Source organism: Amphiura filiformis, chromosome 18, assembly GCF_039555335.1.
Source record: "Amphiura filiformis chromosome 18, Afil_fr2py, whole genome shotgun sequence".
In the NCBI taxonomy this organism is placed as follows: domain Eukaryota; kingdom Metazoa; phylum Echinodermata; class Ophiuroidea; order Amphilepidida; family Amphiuridae; genus Amphiura; species Amphiura filiformis.
In genome coordinates this window covers 65618576-65638924 of record NC_092645.1, presented here as the reverse complement: position 1 = coordinate 65638924, position 20349 = coordinate 65618576, and the positions used below count along the sequence as shown (strand labels likewise).

The 20349-nt window shown below is 36.6% G+C and overlaps 1 protein-coding gene across 1 annotated transcript in view; it reads right to left on the bottom strand.

Moving 5' to 3' along the window:
• The window catches only part of LOC140139324 (dystrobrevin beta-like), a 174065-nt gene that overhangs the window by 70554 nt on the left and 83162 nt on the right, over positions 1–20349 (bottom strand). The window contains exons 2-4 of the mRNA XM_072161105.1: positions 8060–8167; positions 4161–4241; positions 688–901 (exon numbers count right to left, since the gene is read on the bottom strand). Of these exons, the coding sequence (XP_072017206.1) occupies positions 688–901; positions 4161–4241; positions 8060–8167 (403 nt within the window). The remainder of the gene's footprint in view (positions 1–687; positions 902–4160; positions 4242–8059; positions 8168–20349) is intronic.

Below are 20349 nucleotides of genomic sequence, written 5' to 3'. Positions count from 1 at the left end.
CCCCCCTATGTACAGCCCCCCTAAAATACTCATCGTATCCCATCTGGACAACAGATTGACAGATTAGTCGACGTTAATCTGATGTGATGACGGTAGCCTCTTATTGAGTTGATAATAAATACTGACCACCCCTTATGAAGACCCCCTATATACAGCCCCCCCTAGAATATTTACTCATCCCATCTGAATAAAATTGGACAACAGATTGGTCGACGCTAATCTGATATGATGACGGTAGCCTCTTGTTGATGAGTTGACAATAAATACCGACCCCCCTTATGAAGACCCCCTATGTACAGACCCCCTACCAAACCCCCCTTATGAAGACCCCTATATACAGACCCCTGAAAATACTCACTCATCGTATCCCATCTGGATAAAATTAGTTGACATTAATATGTGATGACGGTAGCCTCTTATTGAGTTGACAATAAATACCAACACCCCTTATGAAGACCCCTATATGAAGACCCCCTATGTACAGACCCCTACCCCCCCCTTATGAAGACCCCCCTATGTACAGCCCCACCCCCCTAAAATACTTACTCACCGTATACCATAAAATTAGACAACAGATTGGTCAACGTTAATCTGATGTGATGATGGTAGCCTGTTATTGAGTTGACAATAAATACCGACCCCCCTTTATGAAGACCCCCTATGTACAGACCCCCCTAGAATACTTACTCATCGTATCCCATCTGGATAAAATTAGACAACAGATTGACAGATTGGTCCACGTTAATCTGATGTGATGATGGTAGCCTTTTATTGAGTTGATAATATATACTGGATAATATTCCCTCTATCCTTCCTACAGTGAGTTCATCAACTTGACTGAGGGTGTTTAGGCCATTCTCCCTGAATGCCTCGATCATGTTCCATATGTCAACTAAATGTACTGTAAGGAGAAAAAATAGACAAGAAGATAAATATTTTGATTAGTATCATTATGTTCTGGACTGGAAGCATCTGACCTGGGAACGGCGATGCAGGACAGGAGGATATGGAAAGCTGTTGTGGTTCTGGAAAGCGACAAAAATTTCAATGGGTCATTCGTGTTCCATACATCCTCTATGGAAGATATGATCTTATTCTTCCACAAATGGGGGTGTGAATTTTAATGGAGTCACCCGTTCAGAACCCCATTTGAAATTCACACCACCTGTGTGGGAGATTACAATCATGTCTTTTATAGGGGTTGTATGGATTTCAATTCGAATAGCTCAATATTTCAGGTCAGTGTCCTTTCGTGACTTCTAGAGCAACGGGCACTAGGACCCACAACATGCTCATCTATCAAGGCACAGTTCTTTACCCCAATGCATTTGCACATTCATTGAATGACCTTTGAAAATTTGAGTACAAAAACTCATACTCTGCTACTTGAGGTCGAATTTTGCATTATGATTGTTTAATTGAGGTTGCTGAACTATGCCATTGGGATGAGGCCATTGTGGTCCATAGTGAGGTCTCACCCATCCATTCACAGAAACAACAAAACTAATATTCTATTTGACTTAAAACAAAAGAACACAACCCTCCACCTTATGGCAAAAATAACACTGAATAATACAATGTAAACATTGAATTCTTAGACCATGTTTACGCTCATAAGGCCAAGTAAAATAAAAAACATGTTTCACGTCCAGATTTTTGAAAAAAAAAAGGATGAAGAGGGGGCTTTTTATTTCTTTCTATATGAAGGTGCTTGGACAAACCCAGTATAGACATCCTTCGAAATAAATTGGAACTTGCCAACATTTTGCAATTTCAACACACTACAACGTACCTCTCCAAACAATCTCTGATTCCACTAGCCTGAAGGATGGAAGCTTAAAACTAAAAGGAATGACCTTTGCTAATGAGTCAGTGTGTGCACAGATGAATACAATACTCTGACTTACAAAGATGGAGAAAGGATATACTACTTGCCATGTTGCCCAGTGAAGCCCACATTGTCAGTCAATTCTTTTTCGAATTATTTGTGTCTATGGGACAGGAAACTTTGTGGGAAAAAGGTTGAACAGTTTTTGTCATAATGGTTTCTATGGGACAGGAACTTGTTTGTGGGAAAACCGTCATAAGTCACAAGTCGAAAGTCACAGATTTTTTTGTAATTTTCCTCAAAACTCTTAATTGTACCAATGCCAAAATCCACATATTCTGAGGAAAATATCACATGCAAAGGTTTTTTTTATTTTTTGTTTTTTTTTGTTTCATGGAATTCATACATCATTTTCACTGTCAAACTATCAAAGTGATATACTGGTAACCGGATTGAGTGACAATTTAACAATGATTTGATTTACCGATCAAATTGAAGTGCTGGAAATTACATATAAATGGGATTACATGGATCTACCCAACAGCTCAATAATAAGATTTACACAAAATGACTTGTACCTAATTCCATTTCTACTTGAAGGCATTTCTACTGCAACCTAATTCATATAATCCATTTTCATTTGAATCTGGTATAACCTGTATTTTTTAGAGGGGAGGTGATTGATGCAGCATATAGATTAAAATGCCATTCATCAAAATTTCTGAGAACTTGTTCATGGGACCAGAATCCTTGCTTTATGACCACAAGGTATCATGCTTGAAAAGATTTGAGTTAAAAGGGCAAAACTTTTGGCCACAGAAAAATCCTGAAATCAGGAAAAATCCTGATATGTGACCATCCTCCACAATTGAGCCCGGATGTCGCCAGTGCCACTATTGACTTAACAATAAACAATAGGAAACAAAGGATTTATTGACTGCTTTATTGATTTTTCACTAAAATGTCAAGTACTATAGACATGATATACATCATTTTAAAGCTAATTTCAAGCAGAATATTTTGGTTGAATATCTCAAAAATGATGATTGGCAACTTGAGGGCTCAGTTGTGCTAGATGGTCACATGTAAAGAATCGCATCCATGTACCCGGGCCATGTACACAATAAATCCCAGTATTTAGGGTCCGTTAAGAAAAATAGCATGATTAATATGTTAAAAATTCTAGCCTTACAAATTTGGGTTTTCACAGTTGTTATGAATAATTGTATGGTCAAGAAAATGAATAATTTATTTGCTTCTAAAGGGGTTAAAAACGCATTAATTTGTGTGCTAGCCATATAGGCTTCAGCGTAAAAAGTTCCAAGTTTTGAAATATTTTCTCAAAATATCAAGAGCTATCTTAAGAACCACTGAACCAATACTAGGCTTGTTTGTACTCATTTTAATGCATTTTTCATGCTGATTCTAAATATGGTCATAAAAATTAACAATTCTGAAATTTTTGAATTAAAAAAAAAATTGAAACTTGTTGTCTGCAGCCGACATTCGCGTGGAGAGGGTTACTACACATGACTACACCCATCAATGAGCCGTGTCCATTCACCCAACTGTGGAATTATGAATGGTGATGACACTGACACTGTGCAAATGAATATGTGACCCACACTCACAAGCAGTACTCCAATACCGTAAAACCCCGTCTACAAGCATATAATGTGCTTCTGATGAAAGCTACGTTAATCCAGTCGCCATTATGGAGTTTGAGCAAATAAATTACGGATCCAAGCATATACAAACAAGTATTATTTTAAGACCAATCTATTGTATTGGTATATTAATGCTTGCTTCGAATTAATTAAGCTTTTATAAAAAACACTATATATGCTTGTAGACGGGGTTTTACGGTATGTGATGAAGGGAGGTAAAGGGTAATTCTCTCTGCACTCTTTAAATAGGACCCTGAGTTGTCATCTACCCACCCCCCCCCCCACACACACACACCCTGAGCCCAAGCCAGCTCACAGCAGCCCTGCCCACAAAACCCAGAGACATATATCCCCGGCATATATCAGCAAAACCTTAGTGACAAAAGGCTTTATATTTCCGAATGGTAAATATCTTTTAAGATATTTTACCATTCTGTTTAAAAATTTAAAATTCAGCTCCATGGTGACTGACATGGCATTGTATTTAAGTAACAATTTTCCCGTCTCTGAGACATGTGTTGAGCAGCAAAGTACCAATGAATATGAGTACAGGTCGAAGTTTAAATTAAAAAGTCAACCTCAGAGTTCAGAGTTCAACCCCAGTTAAGAGCCTGTTAAGAGGTCAAAGTTTAAACTCAATTCATAGGTCAAATACATGTACTTACAATTGCATCTTTTCTGTATAAATCTGAGTTTACAGCTGGCTCTGTAGGTTGCGAATCTTATTACATCAAAGTTTTGACTCCCTGCAAAAGAGAAAAGTACAAAATGTTGATTTTAATTTAAAATAATTAGAAATAAAGGTGAAAGTGCACAAAAAATCATGACATAATTCAAAATTGATTGATGAATTGTTCATAACTGACAAAATAATTCCATTTTGTTCAAAGAATGACCAAATAATCAATTTGCATTTATAATGAAATAAAAATGTTTAAACACTTGGGTAACGAAGTAGTGCATAAAGACAGTCAGATTTTATCAGGGGGAAAATAAATGAAGAAGTATGAACAAATGAATCATGGACAATCAGACAAAAACAAAACAAGCAACAAATGTACAAACAATATCTAGCAAATAATTCTGGAAAAAGGAAACCTTTCAGAGAACAGGTCGGTTTTAATGAAAATGTCTCAAAAGAGCATAGTGCACATCACCTCAATTTGCATGTGAAAAATCAAACTGAATTATGGGAAGATAGAACAAGCAAATACAGAAGCCTGACGATGTTTTTAGAACATTGTATTATTGCTATTGTTGAAATGACAATACAGTAGGTTCTGCATTATATGTGTCCTAATCAAACTTTGATAGAAATGATGTAACTTTGTACAATACCATCATGCCAAAATTTCCATGCTAAAGCACAAATCTGAAATTGCTACGGCTAGAAAACATGTGCATCAAGAAATCTCAATTTATCTGACTTTATACCAGCATTCCTTTTGATCAAAATTCAGTTCCAGTCATTCGAAAAAATGTTTTTTTTTCACTTACGTGGCCCAACTTCCAGATGTTAATCATAAATAACACACAAATGACAAATTACTTAAATTTTACTGGTATGTTTGCAAATATTACAGATAAGATAACCCCATGGGCACTACTGGCCGAATTATCGGCTTCAAAGAACTAATTTCATTGGTTCCAAGGAGGGCTATATCATGTATTGAACCAATCAAAGATTTGATAAGAATAATCAGTACGGCTGAAGGGGGGATTAAGATTAAAATTGCTGCGAGATCTACAAGCTCTATTGTGATTGGATATTCAACTGATTATATCATGTAATTAACCAATCAGGGGCTCTGTAACAAAGCCATTAGTGCCAATGGGGTTAAAAACCACCATTACATTGGGTTATATTTCCAGTTGAAATCCATACACCCCCTATGGAAGACACAACTTTAATCTCCCACACAGAGGGTGTAGATTTCAAATAGAGTCACCCAGGTAGCCCAATTGAAATTCACACTCCCTGTGTGTAAGATTATTAAGGTCAAGTCTTCCACAGGGGGTATATGGATTTCAATTGGAATAGTCCAATTTTGTTGAATACAATGGCATCTTTAATATGAAACTGATTATGTCCAGCCATCACAACATTTCACATATATCGGAAGCCTGTACATATCACTTTCAGTTGTCCCCTCAAGTTCCCCAGTATACAGCATCAATATCAGTAATCCCTGGACCACTACCACAGTATATAGCCACAGCAGCTGAAAGGAGTATCCCAGAAAGCATTGCAGTATAGCTGCATGCTACATAGCAAATGTATACAAAATATAAACAAGAGCCGCTTAGATATTGAGAGCTATGGATAGTTTCACAATACTTTAGGGGTCATATTTTTGCAAACAAAAGTCTTAACCTCCCTGATTTAAGCCAGTTATTGAAAGTTGAAGCGAGGGATTTTGTGTACATTTTCTATGGCACATACAGTTCTATTATGGTACCGCAAAGCATAATGGGATACTCCCTTTAGCTGCTGTGGTATAGCATCACTATCAGTAATCCCTCGACCACTGCCACAATATAGTAATAAGCAATCTTTCACAAACCCACAACACCTGATATCCACACTTATTACAGAAACCACCACAAGCAAGTTAGAGCTATCACTAGGATCATATGCTCATCTATCAGGGCACAATTCTTCTACCCCAATACATTTGGGGATGCTTTGGACATTTAGGTACAAAAACTCATACTCTACAACTTGAGGTCAAATTTTGCACTGTGATTGTTTAATTGAGGTTATTGAACTATACCACTGGGATGAGGCCATTGTGGTATATTAGTCTCAACATTATGAGTGTGACTTGCTATAGGGGCTACGGCATGGAGTGTCAGTGTATTCAAAATCTACAGGCTACAGGGGTGATTTGCAGTATGTTTGTGGTGTGCCTCAAGGTTCAATACTGGGGCCATATTTAAGTCTCACCATAACAAGTGCGACATGCTGTAGGGGAAATGGTATGGAGTGTCTGTGTATTGAGACTTTACAGGCTATAGGGGTGATTAACAGTATGTTGGATAATATAGGACCAATATCATCTGGGTTTCGCTATTGACATCACATATAAATACCTAGACCAATCAATGACTAGGGACTTGGATGAGCTAAATGGAGGAAAGGCAGCTATTATGCAAATTAGGAGATTTACATCTATGACATCATTTTTTGTCAAAATTATTTGTGCAAAAAAATGATGAATATTTACACCTTTCTTACCATTACTGTTATATTTTGAAGTACCATACCTGTAATGTTAATTCTAGTGCAATATGTTAGTGTTAGAGTCAGAATTCCAATTGAATGAATGCAGCTTTCAACAACTGTACTTGATCCAACCGCGATCATATATCGCATATTTCAAACTATAATGTGAACGCACAACCTTACCAATCACGAGAGCCTTGCCATGGTTGGCTTCACTTCCGCATCACTCACCCATGGTCCCACACGCTGGCGTACATCATGCATATTGTACGCAAGAAATCGTCACAGTATGCCAGGCTGTGTTCATTCAATCGGAATTTTTACTATAGGAAAATATTTCTGCTCATGACCCCATGTTGACATTGGCTAAATAAGCTGTATTTTCGCTTGAAAAGGTGACCATTCTTGTCTTGTCATCTACCGTATTTCACAAATAGTAGCCCCCTCAAATAAACGCCCCCACCACTTTTTTTCAACCAAGATGTTTCAAAAATTCCGATATTTCCATGCTATCTTGTGTACATAGTAAGTTTACCAAGATGCTCACATGGTCGATAATAGCGTCAATAATTCGCGAAAATCTGGAACAGAAACCTGGAAATGAACCAGAAGCCAGTGTTTCTAGTTCATAGTTCGTCATTTTAGCGTGAGTTTTAAGTTTACCTAATGATTTTAACGGGAATTATTGTTCTAAAATTGACCTTGAATAAACGTCCCCCCCCCCCCTTGGGAAAATGTAACACCCCGGGGGCGTTTATTTGACGAAATACGGTAGTTAACTTTCTTACCAGTCGTTTTTGTTATCATAACTACAGTTCGCCCTTTGAAATGTGAACTTGGATGTATGTGAGACAAACATTTTTTTGGAGGTTCCCTTTTTTTCTGATTGTGTGGTTTGGCCATGTCTGAAAACCGGAGGGGTAATGACACAGGGCACAAGCTTAACTGCCTTGAGTTGACTACAGTTGCAGTTAACATTATTTGAAGTAGCCCTCAACTTTATGGTGGTAATATAAAACTATCAATGTGTCTGGTACCGGTATTGTCTGGTGCCGGTATTATCTTGTAAAGTGTGCTGAGGTTTGTGTGCTGGATCAACGTCTAGGCATTGTGTGTTGTTTCCCTTTTGCAATACAAATAAGTAGCGGCCACAGTATTGAACCTTGAGGCACACCACATACTTACGCATTTCTGCAATGAGTTGTCTTCTATCTGCCATTGCCTTGTGTGTAGGTGTTCCTTCACCTAACCCTGATGACTGCTGACTAGAATCATCAAGTAATCATACAAATAAGTAGTGGCCCCAGTATTGAACCTTGAGGCACACCATATACTTACGCATTTCTGTAATGAGTTGTCTTCTATCTGCCATTGCCTTGTGTGTAGGTGTTCCTTCACCTAACCCTGATGACTGCTGACTAGAATCATCAAGTGCAGGAGGTGGCCCTGGAAAAACGAATAGAGAACAAGTTTGGATTTAGTTCCAAGTTAAGTTAAGTTTAGAGTGACAATTTTTGTGTGTGTCCTCATTTTCAAGCAAACACCAACGCACACATATGGCAATTGATCAAAAGATAAAACACGAAAACCCCTAAATAGACAAGTTTTTCACCATTTCTGTGAATTTAATGCAAAAATAGGTTGTATATATGCCCGGGTATATATGAAACCCTTAAATCTGTTGACACACTGAAAATGCTCATGCTCACACAGCAGACACACAAACAGACAATATTCCTTCATACAACATAGCATCCAAAATTCTTCCCATGTTATCCTCCATGTATTCCTATCCACTGCCTTTATACATAAAATCCAGAGGTTATTAATGCAAGGTGGTATCTGCAATAGCTGCCCTATACACATTTGACAATTCCTGCATTCTATATTGTACACATCTCAAAATATTACACATGGCAGCTATTGCAGATAGGAAATTCTTGCATTCAACCCCTTAAAATCTCATTCAAACATTGCTGTCTAACCTAATTAGTTTTTATTATTACAAGTTTTCCCCCACAGCAATATACCTAGATTTTATGCTATCAACTTACAGGCATACATACAACCATTTTTCATATCATCTTTATTTTATAATAAAACAAAAAATTCTTTTATTTTTCTTTCTTTTTTTGTGAGATACAAAAGGCAATGAAAATTGGATCATTGTTCCATTAACCCTGTAGGCACGACAGTGTTTCTCACAGAGCCTGTGATTGGTTACTTCCATGGTATAATCATCTGAGTAACCAATGAAAACAGAGCTTACAAAATATATTTCATGCTATTTAATTTACATACATAAACCATTTTTCAAAACATGTTTCATTTCAAAATAAAACAAAAACCTCTTATTTTTGGCTCATTGTTCTGTAACGGATACTTACTGAGTACCAAATTAAAATATAGCTTATGCCATGTTTATTTCATAATAAAACAAAAACCTTGTATTTTTGTGAGATACAAAAAGGGGCAATAAAATTGGATCATTGTTCCATCTTTCTAGAGTCTATGGTTCCATTAACCCTGTAGGCACCACTAGCTTTCTTACAGAGCCACTCATTGGTTACTTACATGATCTAACCATCTGAGTAACCAATCAAAGTAGAGCTTAAACAATTTTGCTTATTTCGTGATCCTAGCATCCTCTATTTATGTCATTTTTCATTAGATATCCACGAAAAAAGCTTATTCCCAAAATTTCAGTTGATTCCGATTTTGCGTTTGCGAGTTATGCATGATTACATGTGTATTACACTGCTCTATAGACAATGTGTTGTAATTTCGTTCTGGTGCACCAGAACAAAATTCAAATTTCACAATATCTTTGCTAAACGAATGAATCTGCAAGGATTTTTTGTACATAAACATTATGTAGCCAGAGGTTTCCAGTGATATAAAAATCTCAACTTTTTTTGAGAAAAGTGGTGGGGATGATGCTGTGGATCACGAAATACCCTTTTAAAACAAAAACAAAATACACATTACATAAGCTGTAATGTACAATCTCTTACAATTAATTCTAATTTTGTTTTCAAACCTGTAAAAAGAATATAGTACAATGCTTTTTTACATATTCCCCCTCTTATGCACCCCTGTAGGACATCTCCCCATACCTCTAACCCTTATGCACCCCTCCCTGATGGACATCACCCCCCCCCCCCTCGACTACATCAACATTCTTAATTATCAATTTTTGCCTCCTATTAACATCAAGGCTGCATGGTTACGTGCATGCATGAACGTTGCACGCTATATATAGACGTTAGTGTCAAAATATAGCAAAACGCCAGATCTACTCTACATTGAACTGTCACAGAAAAGATGATTATTAAAATCCCATTCCCACATAAGCCTGCAACATAAACAGTCTCACTCAAGAGTTTGCCCTATAGGCTATTTATAGAACACAGTCAATGGGCCATTCCATTGAAATGCATACACCCCCTATGGAAGACATAACCTTAATCTTCCACACAGGGAGTGTGCATTTCAAATGGTGTTACCTGAATCGGTGACTCCAATTGAAATCTACACCCCCTGTGTGGGATATTAAGGATGTGTCTACCATAGGGGGTGTATGGATTTCAACTGGAACAGCCAATGAAAGGATACCACTATACACATAATATTAATGCTCTGCATGCTAGCCATAGGCTTCAACAAAAAAAGTAATTTTCTCGAAATATTAAGAGCTACCTCAAGAACCACTGAACCAATACTAGGCTTGTTTGTACTCATTTTAATGCATTTTTCATGCTGATTCCAAATATAGCCATGACAATGTATAATTCTGAAATTTTTGAATTTAAAAAAAAATGAAACTTGTCATTTGCAGTCGACACACACATGGAGAGGGTAAATTGCTTGGCTCTAGAACTATAAGACATGCATGTGATCATTGCTGGGCATATAATATTAAAGCCTCCTGTATTGTTTATATCCCTCTAGCCTTGCTGTAGTGCTTTACCCATCATTTAATCACACACCGGGATGATTATTACTATTTGGTGGCCAAGGACCATTCTTTAAATTAAAAAAATAATGGAAAAAAAATCATAAATTGAAAAAAGAAAGAAAAACTTATGATTGAACATGCTATGGCTTTTTTTACTGATAACAAGCCTCCTCTAGCTCCTCCCCATCACCAATCATAATAAACCATCATCATCATTATCACTGTTTCCATCATTGTCTACATCATCTTCCTCATTATCTTATCACCCATATCACTATGGACCACAATGGCCTCGTCCTAATGGCATAGTCCAATAACCTCAATTAAACAATCATAGAGCAAAATTTGACCTCAAGTTGCAGAGTATGAGTTTTTGTACCCAAATTTTCAGAGGTCATTCAATGAATGTACAAATGTATTGGGGTTAAAGAACTGTGCCCTGATAGATGAACATGTTGTGGATCCTAGTGTATCATCATCACCACTGCTATGCCACTATCATCACTGCCATTGACATTACTGTTGTCATCGTTGTTATCATCATTATCATCATCATCATCATCTTCCTCATAATCTTCATCACCCAGATCATCACCACTGGCATACCGCTATTCATTGCTGTTGACATCACTGCCATCATCATCATCACTGACCCATCACCATCTTAATCTTACTCCTTCTTGTTGATGTCATCATCTATATAATCTTCCTCATTATCTTATCACTCAGACCATCGCCACCACTACTATACCACTATCATCATTGCTGTTTACATCACTGTTGTCATTATCATCATCATCATCATCACTAGTCCATCACCATCATCATTGTTGTCATCATTATCTATATTATCTTCCTCATAATCTTCATCACTCAGATCATCACCACCACTACCATACCACTATCATCATTGCTGTTTACATCACTGTTGTCATTGTCATCATCATCATCATCATCACTAGTCCATCACCATCATCATTGTTGTCATCATTATTTATATTATCTTCCTCATAATCTTCATCACTCAGATCATCACCACCACTGCTATACCACTATCATCACTGCCGTAGACATCACTGTTATCATTGTCATTATCATTATCATCATCATCATCATCATCATCATTGTTGTCATCATTATCTATATAATCTTCCTCAGTATCTTATCACTCAGACCATCACCACCACTACCATACCACTATCATCATTGCTGTTTACATCACTGTTGTCATCATCATCATCATCATTAGTCCATCACCATCATCATTGTTGTCATCATTATCTATATTATCTTCCTCATAATCTTCATCACTCAGACCATCACCACCACTACTATACCACTATCATCATTGCTGTTTACACCACTGTTGTCATTGTCATCATCATCACTAGTCCATCACCATCATCATTGTTGTCATCATTATCTATATCATCTTCCTCATAATCTTCATCACCCAGATCATCACCACCATTGATCTACCACTATCATCATTGCCGCTGACATCATTGCTGTCATCATCATTACTAGCCCATCACCATCATCTTCTTCCTCGTGTTGTTGTCATTATCTTCATCATCATCCCCACTACCACCATCACTGACATCATCATCCTCACTGCTAGCTTCATCACTATCCTATCGCCATGACAATCACCATCATCATCATATCTGCATCTTACTCTTTGTTGATGCCATCATCTTCATCACCCTGATTTTCATCAATATCACCACTACAACCATCGCTGTCATCACTGACATCATCAACCTCATCATTAGATTCATCACTATCCTATCGCCATGACAATCATCATCATCATCACCATCTCATCTGCATCTTACTCTTTGTTGATGCCATCATCTTCATCACCCTGATTTTCATCATTATCACCACTACAACCATCGCTGTCATCACTGACATCATCAACCTCATCATTAGATTCATCACTATCCTATCGCCATGACAATCATCATCATCATCATCACCATCTCATCTGCATCTTACTCTTTGTTGATGCCATCATCTTCATCACCCTGATTTTCATCATTATCACCACTACAACCATCGCTGTCATCACTGACATCATCAACCTCATCATTAGATTCATCACTATCCTATCGCCATGACAAACAATCACCATCATCTACATCTCCCTCTTTGCTGATGCCATAAACTTCATCACCACAATCATCATCTTCATCATTGTTATTACTACTACTCTGCAAAAATGCTGTTTACAAAGTTGTTTAAACATAGAGTTGTTGAAGTGCACAACTGAATATGATGTTTAAGCAGGGCACCTTTAAAACATCCTTGGTTGTTTAAAAGTTTTAAACAGCATTTTTGAAGTGTACCATCATCATCATCATCATTGGCATCAGCATCAACAATTTCATGTGTCATCATTAAAGCCATCATCAGCATCATCATCAAAAATTGCAGTTGTCATTTCACAATCACTATCCTCTTCATCAGTTCATTATCACCATCAACATCAAATGTCAAAACAGACAAATCCTAACCACATTTTATTAATTCAAGTCATTGTTTATAATCTGTCACAGTGAGTCCTCTAATCATCAAAGAATTGCCCTGAGGCAGGATCAACTCAACAGCTGTGACCTCATCTAAGGTCAATAGTTAGTCTTCATGCCAGTCACATTCTAGTCTCACTATACATTGGTTCACTTCCAAGTTCTGTACATGACCGTCAATTTTTTTCCATCGCTTCGCCCACATTTTTTTTAGTCAAAATAAATCTACTTTTTGCCCCAAATTTTACATGAATTTAATAAGCAAATTTAAATCAGAAAATCAGGTTCGGTCAAGCCCATGGAACCGTTTTTTTCCCGCCACATAACCTTTCTCTCATTACTGCATTCTTGTTTTGTTTTTCTGACCATTTTACCTTCTGTGTGCAGTTTTGCTACTATGTAGTTTATCATGTCATGTACTGTGCAGCGCATGTAGATATGGCCAGCTAGCATGACTTGTGTAAGTTCAGGTTTTGCTTTTGGAAAGTGTAATTGATTTCATTATGCCAAGTAAGCTGTGTATAAAAGTGTAATGTGATTTGTATTATCACACACACTTTGATCAGTAGTCAACATCATGGCAGTATAATCACACCCACTTTGACCAGTATACTGACCCTCATTGCACTGACCTTTTACTACAAGACAAGAGGCTCTTGCTCTTCTGCTTAACATACACACTCCCTTAGTCTCCCTATACAGATACCATCACATGCATGATCAGAAACTCAAAATCAATGAGAATCCAATATGTAAATAATTCTGGTTAAATTACCGCACAAAACATTGAAAAATAAGGGACTCCTATGATTAGGCCAAATAAAAAAATAAACATGTTTCACGTCCCCTCCCGCTTCCTTTTTTGAGGTTTCCTCAAATATATTTTTATTTTTTGAAATTCAGTTATAACTTATGTCTAGGAAGCTGGGATGCTTGCTATAACTTGTTAAGATACAAGAAACATTTTAGGAAGGTTTTGTGATCATGAGAGGGGGTGTAACTCTCAGAACAACAAAAAAAAAAAGGGCCTCCTCCTTTTTCCAGGCATTATTGTATACGCTAAAACAGCTCTAATTGTGGGTATTTACACCAATTTTGCGATAAAAATAGAAAATAAAAGGCCCTCTTCCTCCTTTTTTTTTCGAAAACCGGACGTGAAACATGTTTTATTTTTACTTGGCCTTATGCACACTTGCACAGCCTCTTAAACCAAATTCAAGTCTAAAGCCCGATCCTGACTCCATATCGCAGCACGATGTGATGCTGCGATGCTATAAAAACTGTAATCTGAGCCGAGTTTTTATGAGCTCAGCGGTGAAAATTCTCATCGCGCGGTGGAAATTTCGGTCCGTGAAAAAATTTCGAATCGCGCTGCGATATCGCAGCCGTGCATGCTTCTGATTGGCTGCTGGAAAATCAAGGTCGGTAGAATGACCTTAAAAGGAGATGCAGACCCCACATGTTTTTAAAACATCGCAACATCGCGCGATGAAATTAAAATGTACATTTTAATTTCATTGTGAGATGCTGTGAAATTTGAAAAGCATCGCAGCATCGCAGTGCGCTGCGAAGTAGAGTCAGGATCGGGCTTAAGAGTCCAACCTCACACCTATCCTATTTCATGGCCAGGTAAAAGTGAAAAATCTGGATATGAATATCATTTGTAATTATGCTGAGGTGAGTACAGCGATGTGTGGCAGATTTGGAGGCATTTTCAGGCTTTTTGGTATAATATTGGGGTAAAATTTTCAGAAAACTAGTTTAGAGCTGCATTTATTATATGACATGAATATCCACTTGCACAGTTTAGAGATTGGTCTTTCCTTTTTTTTCTCCAAAAATCTGTCAAGAATGCAGATTCTTTGGTACTTTTATGGAATACCTACCCTCTGCACTGAGAAGAGTGTGATGGCTTGTTGTAACTATAAATTGCACACACAGGGTACGCTGTGTAGCCTGTAGGGTATAACATAATTATTCTGATTCTTCATTATTTTTCTCAAAGGTTTAGAAAATATTCCAGAATTGGGCAAATTGACCTGACTGGTTAATGAATATGGGCCACACCATAGATAATACAAGGGGGGTAAGTTGAACTCATGTAATAGCCTGATGAACCAGATCACTATCCTCTCATCTCTAGCCTAGGCACCTGTCTTGACCTGTATGTGTAGCGGGTAATTTTTGCTGGGTTTTATTTTCGTGCCCAACCCTTCACAGGTATAATATCGTATCCCCAAATTTAATGGCCAACAAAAATATTGTTGACCCATAGGCTTTCATGTGCAGCAGCTTAAAAGTTCTGCAAATAAAAGAAATCGCAATGGTTCAGAAGAGTTTAATATGTGAAAATTAATAGCGCTAAAATATCCAACTATAGAGGTTGGTACAAGCAAAGTATTTGGTACAAGGCACTTTTTTTATACTCAATGAAATAATCAATTACATAGAGACACTGATGCTACATCGTGTATGTAATGAACCTATATTCATGCATTAAATGGGATAGTTGCTTTGGGAGGCTTTGGGTACAAGTCACTACAAGGGTCCTGAAAATCTTGTTCAAGAACTATAATTTCTAAAAGTGACAGATAGGTCATTCAAGTTGCCATTTATTATTTTTGAAATGAAAAATTTGGCAAAAAACAAGGAAAACAGTTTGACAAAGTTGAAGCCCCATTCAAATACATGCAGCTAATTTACTGTCAGTATAATATAGGCCTACATGTAAGGCCAAATAAAAAAATAAACATGTTTCACGTCCCCTCCCGCTTCCTTTTTTGAGGTTTCCTCAAATATATTTTTATTTTTTGAAATTCAGTTATAACTTTTCAAAACATATGTCTAGGAAGTTGGGATGCATTGTATAGCCTTGTTAAGATACAAGAAACACTTTAGGAAGGTTTTGTGATCATTAGAGGGGTGTAACTCTCAGAACAACAAATAAAAAAAGGCCTCCTCCTTTTTCCAGGCATTATTGTATACGCTAAAACAGCTCTAAGTATGGGTATTTACACCAATTTTGCGATAAAAATAGAAAATAAAAAGCCCCTCTTCCTCCTTTTTTTTCGAAAACCGGACGTGAAACATGTTTTATTTTTTACTTGGCCTAACTTACAGATTCATGTAAAATGCCTTATTTTGTTTTAAATACACAGCTTTCAGGTGAACCACTAGCAGGTTTGATATTTATTACCAGAAATGTGGAAAAAGAGACACATGTAGAACCGAAAAATGGTATTATTTGTTGAAGGAACAGAGTTCAACAAACCATAACCTGCTTCTGGCTGATTCGTGGTGTCCAGTCACATATGGATTTCAGCTGGAATAACGCATTATGTTAATGTAGAGTCCGAAGTTTTCCGTTTTACGGAAAACGGAAGAAAATCACGGAATCGGAGGTACAACACGGAAAATGACATTTTTGTATGATGTGACAAAAATTGTTAAAAGATAAGAGAAATAAATGTTAAAAAGAATCATGAGTTGTGTATGTCAATGTTTTTGATAAAAATACAGTTTAATAATACCGAAATAAAGGAATATTACCAAGGCATGAACCCCCTATAGCCCTCCAAACATCGTGATAGTCGGCATATATTCCAATCAGAGCATATTGATTGCGATATTGAAAACTTTATTGTGACATTAATAATAATATCATTGTTTATACATTTTAAGCTTTATTCATGACACAGATTTACAAATTTTACAACACAGATTACAACACGGAAAATGGATTTTAGAAAACGGTAATTTTCGGATTCTATGTTAATGCCTGAGAGTGCCAGTAGTATAGAGCCTGACAAGTAGTGATTTTAGCAAATTACATCATGTATTCATCATCACACAATAGATCATATCATGTTATCCCAAAGGAAAACAACCCAAATGCAATTTGTCAAATTAAAGCCAATGTCGTCTTTACTACAGCATCTAGGGGTTAGGTTTTGTCAATGCATATCCAGGTATTAGAAGAAACTAGCATCTTGAAGAAGCTGCTGTCAGTGATTGCCTAGATAGTGATTAACCTCCTTGCTGAAATTTTGATATTTGGCAACTTTTTGGGAAAAGAGGCAAAAACCTGCAATTTTACATGTTTTCATTGCATTCAGAGTCTCAAGTACTCTTTCTGGGGTCTGTAATCAAGTCAAGTTGTTAATCTTGAAGCTTACTAGACTATTTTGTGTTAATTTTAATAATTGTTTATAAAATAGATTATGTTGCTATATCAGTGCATTGACTGTATAAAGTATTAGCTTGATTGTCAGCTGTCACAGCATACAAACAAGAACTGTGTTTAAAAAAGACAACACCATGGATGAAGATCATGTTTCATATTAATTTTGCATTGATAAGTGCCTGGAATATTGGTATTTCTTGGTAAATACCACCAAGGACATACTTGGCACATGCTTTTGGTCCTTGTTCCAAAAATTGGGCCAAATATTAAAATTTGACTAGGATTGAGCTATGTTTTATATAGCAAAGCAGGATAATATTTTTTAATCCAAAAATTTAGTGCTCCAGTTGTCATGAATCGGTGCTCGTCCGTGAACCATTATTTATATGCCATAATCCATGCCCAGTGTAATTGTACAATATAAACCACTATCAGCAGGTATTTACCCATCTAATCACTAGATATTATTCTTACCAAAAGCTATAGTCAGCAAGGGAATATACCAGCAAGTTCTTTCCAATCTTAAAACTTGATTAATTCAATGCGAGTTATACATTCATGTGCATAAATACTGTATATCCTCGAATAGTTGCCCCCCTTCAATTAAACGAACCCCACCATTTTTTTTTTCAACCAAAATGTTTTAAAAATGCTGATATTTCCATTCTATCTTCTGTATATAATAGTTAGCTTACTAAGGTGCACACACGATGGCGAAACCCAGAAGTGAACCAAAACTCATTGTTTCTAAGTTCATAGTTCATCATTTCAGTGTGAGTTCTCAGTTTACCTAATGATTTTATCAGAATATTAGGAATTATTGTTCTAAAAATGACCTCTAATAAACACCCCACTTTTGGAAAATGCAACGCTCCCGGGGTGACTATTCGAGGATACGGTATTTAGTATCTTTACAAACTGCCAATTCCTATCTTAAGAACTACTGCTGTACCAAATCAGGGAAGGTTTTTTGCCCATGTCACCTTCGCTGCAAATTTAAGCCTGTCCAGTTTCAAATCTGTGTCCCTTACATGATAACTCTACTTTGAGATGACCCACCTGACAAATAATGTCTATTTATTACAAGTAAACTCCATTAAGCAGATCCCATACCGTGATAATAGCATCATAGAGAGCTCATTAATGCCAGTCATTTTCATCAACTGTATTGTGCACAAATTACACCGAATATCCCTAGACTTCCTTTATAGAGTGGCCACAGAATTAGAGAAGGAGAACCTGGACTCAACCGCCATCTTGACACAGGCAAAGAGCAAAAATTGGGGTATTAGGTTTCCTCGGAATGCGCACGAGGTATTTGTTGTCATGCAAGCGCGACATGGATGGTGGGCACATTTCAGAGACGTACTTGATGCGACCTACACTCGAGTTATAAGATGCTTCAGATGAGACGCAGAATTGTTTTTGTTCGTCTCCGCGCATCGTCGGCAAGAACCCAAATACCCCCAATTTTCTCCCCATATCTGACGGCGCGATAATGTGCAGTATAGGGAGTCCCGGTTCTTCTTTACTAATTCTGTGAGAATGGCTTTCAAAAAATACCAGGGCCACAGAGCGTAAAGCTCATTCATAAATTTCTGCAACAGCAGATCACCTCAGCAGCCAATCAGAGACATTATGCATTTCAACAAAATAAACATGCGATGTATACTTAAAATTACACCCTCGTCAAAAGTTTACAGGAAAAGATTATATAATACTGATTTCTGAGAAACCCAACTTACCTGGAAATCATAATATGTTCCATTGGAGAGTAGTCAGGGAAGGACATGAAAAGGAAAAAAAGAGAAAAAATAGAAAATATTAATATTGTGACTTTTAGTACAAAAATAATCAATATTGTGATCTTCGGCTACATGAATGTCAGCATTTTTATGTTAGGCATTAGGCAATAGCAAATTGATTAGCAAATATTCAAAATTGTGGTGTATTTTGCTATGCAAATCAAGGTAAATCCAACACTGCATATCCATAATGCAAAATAATTGTCAGTCAATGTTTGCAACTTAAATTATCAACAATTCAGGGTATGTATCTGAAACTACATACTTCATAATGCTAAAAAAAATAATGTTATGGCTCAAAGCACTTGGCAGTTTGAACAAAAATGCAGTCTGTCGCAGAATACCTTTAAATATTTTTTTAAAACTTAATTTTGAATTAAGATGATTATTTGTGAGTGTTAAAAAGTGCACAGCATAAAATTGGGGTTCATTTACACAATTGAAGTACACATTATGTTAGGCAAAAAAAAATATTGTTGTGTTGCCCTCAAGTGGGAAAATGGGAAAGTTGGGTAGGACGGTCGGATTTTTTTTTTTTTTTTTTTTAAACCTTCAGTTTTTAAAAATCCCCTCAAATATTAAATAATACTTCTTCAATTAGGAGACATTTGTCAATTTTGACTTCTGGATACCTGTTAGACATCAATTAAAGACTAGTCTCTGAATAAAATATTAATTTAAAGTGAAAAACTTTGATTTTTTGAACAAATCTATAAAAATCATCATTCAAAAAAAAAAAAAATTGCACCCCTGATTTTCCAGGATTTAGGGTCGGGCGGTTGAGGGCAACACAACAATTTTTTTGGCCTTATATAACTGTTTTATATCTATAATGGAATCAAGTAAATTGTCTTCTAAATATTTTTCAGGATGTCATGACTTTACAGCAAAAACACTACTTAAAAAAAAAAAGTCAAAATGGATGTGCTAAGAAAAAAGAATGCCTAATATTGACTATACTATTTCCACCATATTGACAAAAATTGGGTAAATAAATAATAATCCTACTGCATCAAATACCAATACACATTGTCCGAATTAAGAAAATAAAAGGGGTTGTCCCACGGACAACCAGGTTGTAATTTCTGGTTGTCCACCAAAGTTTTTGGTTGTCCGTATAAAGCTGCCACAATCTGAAACAACTACATGTG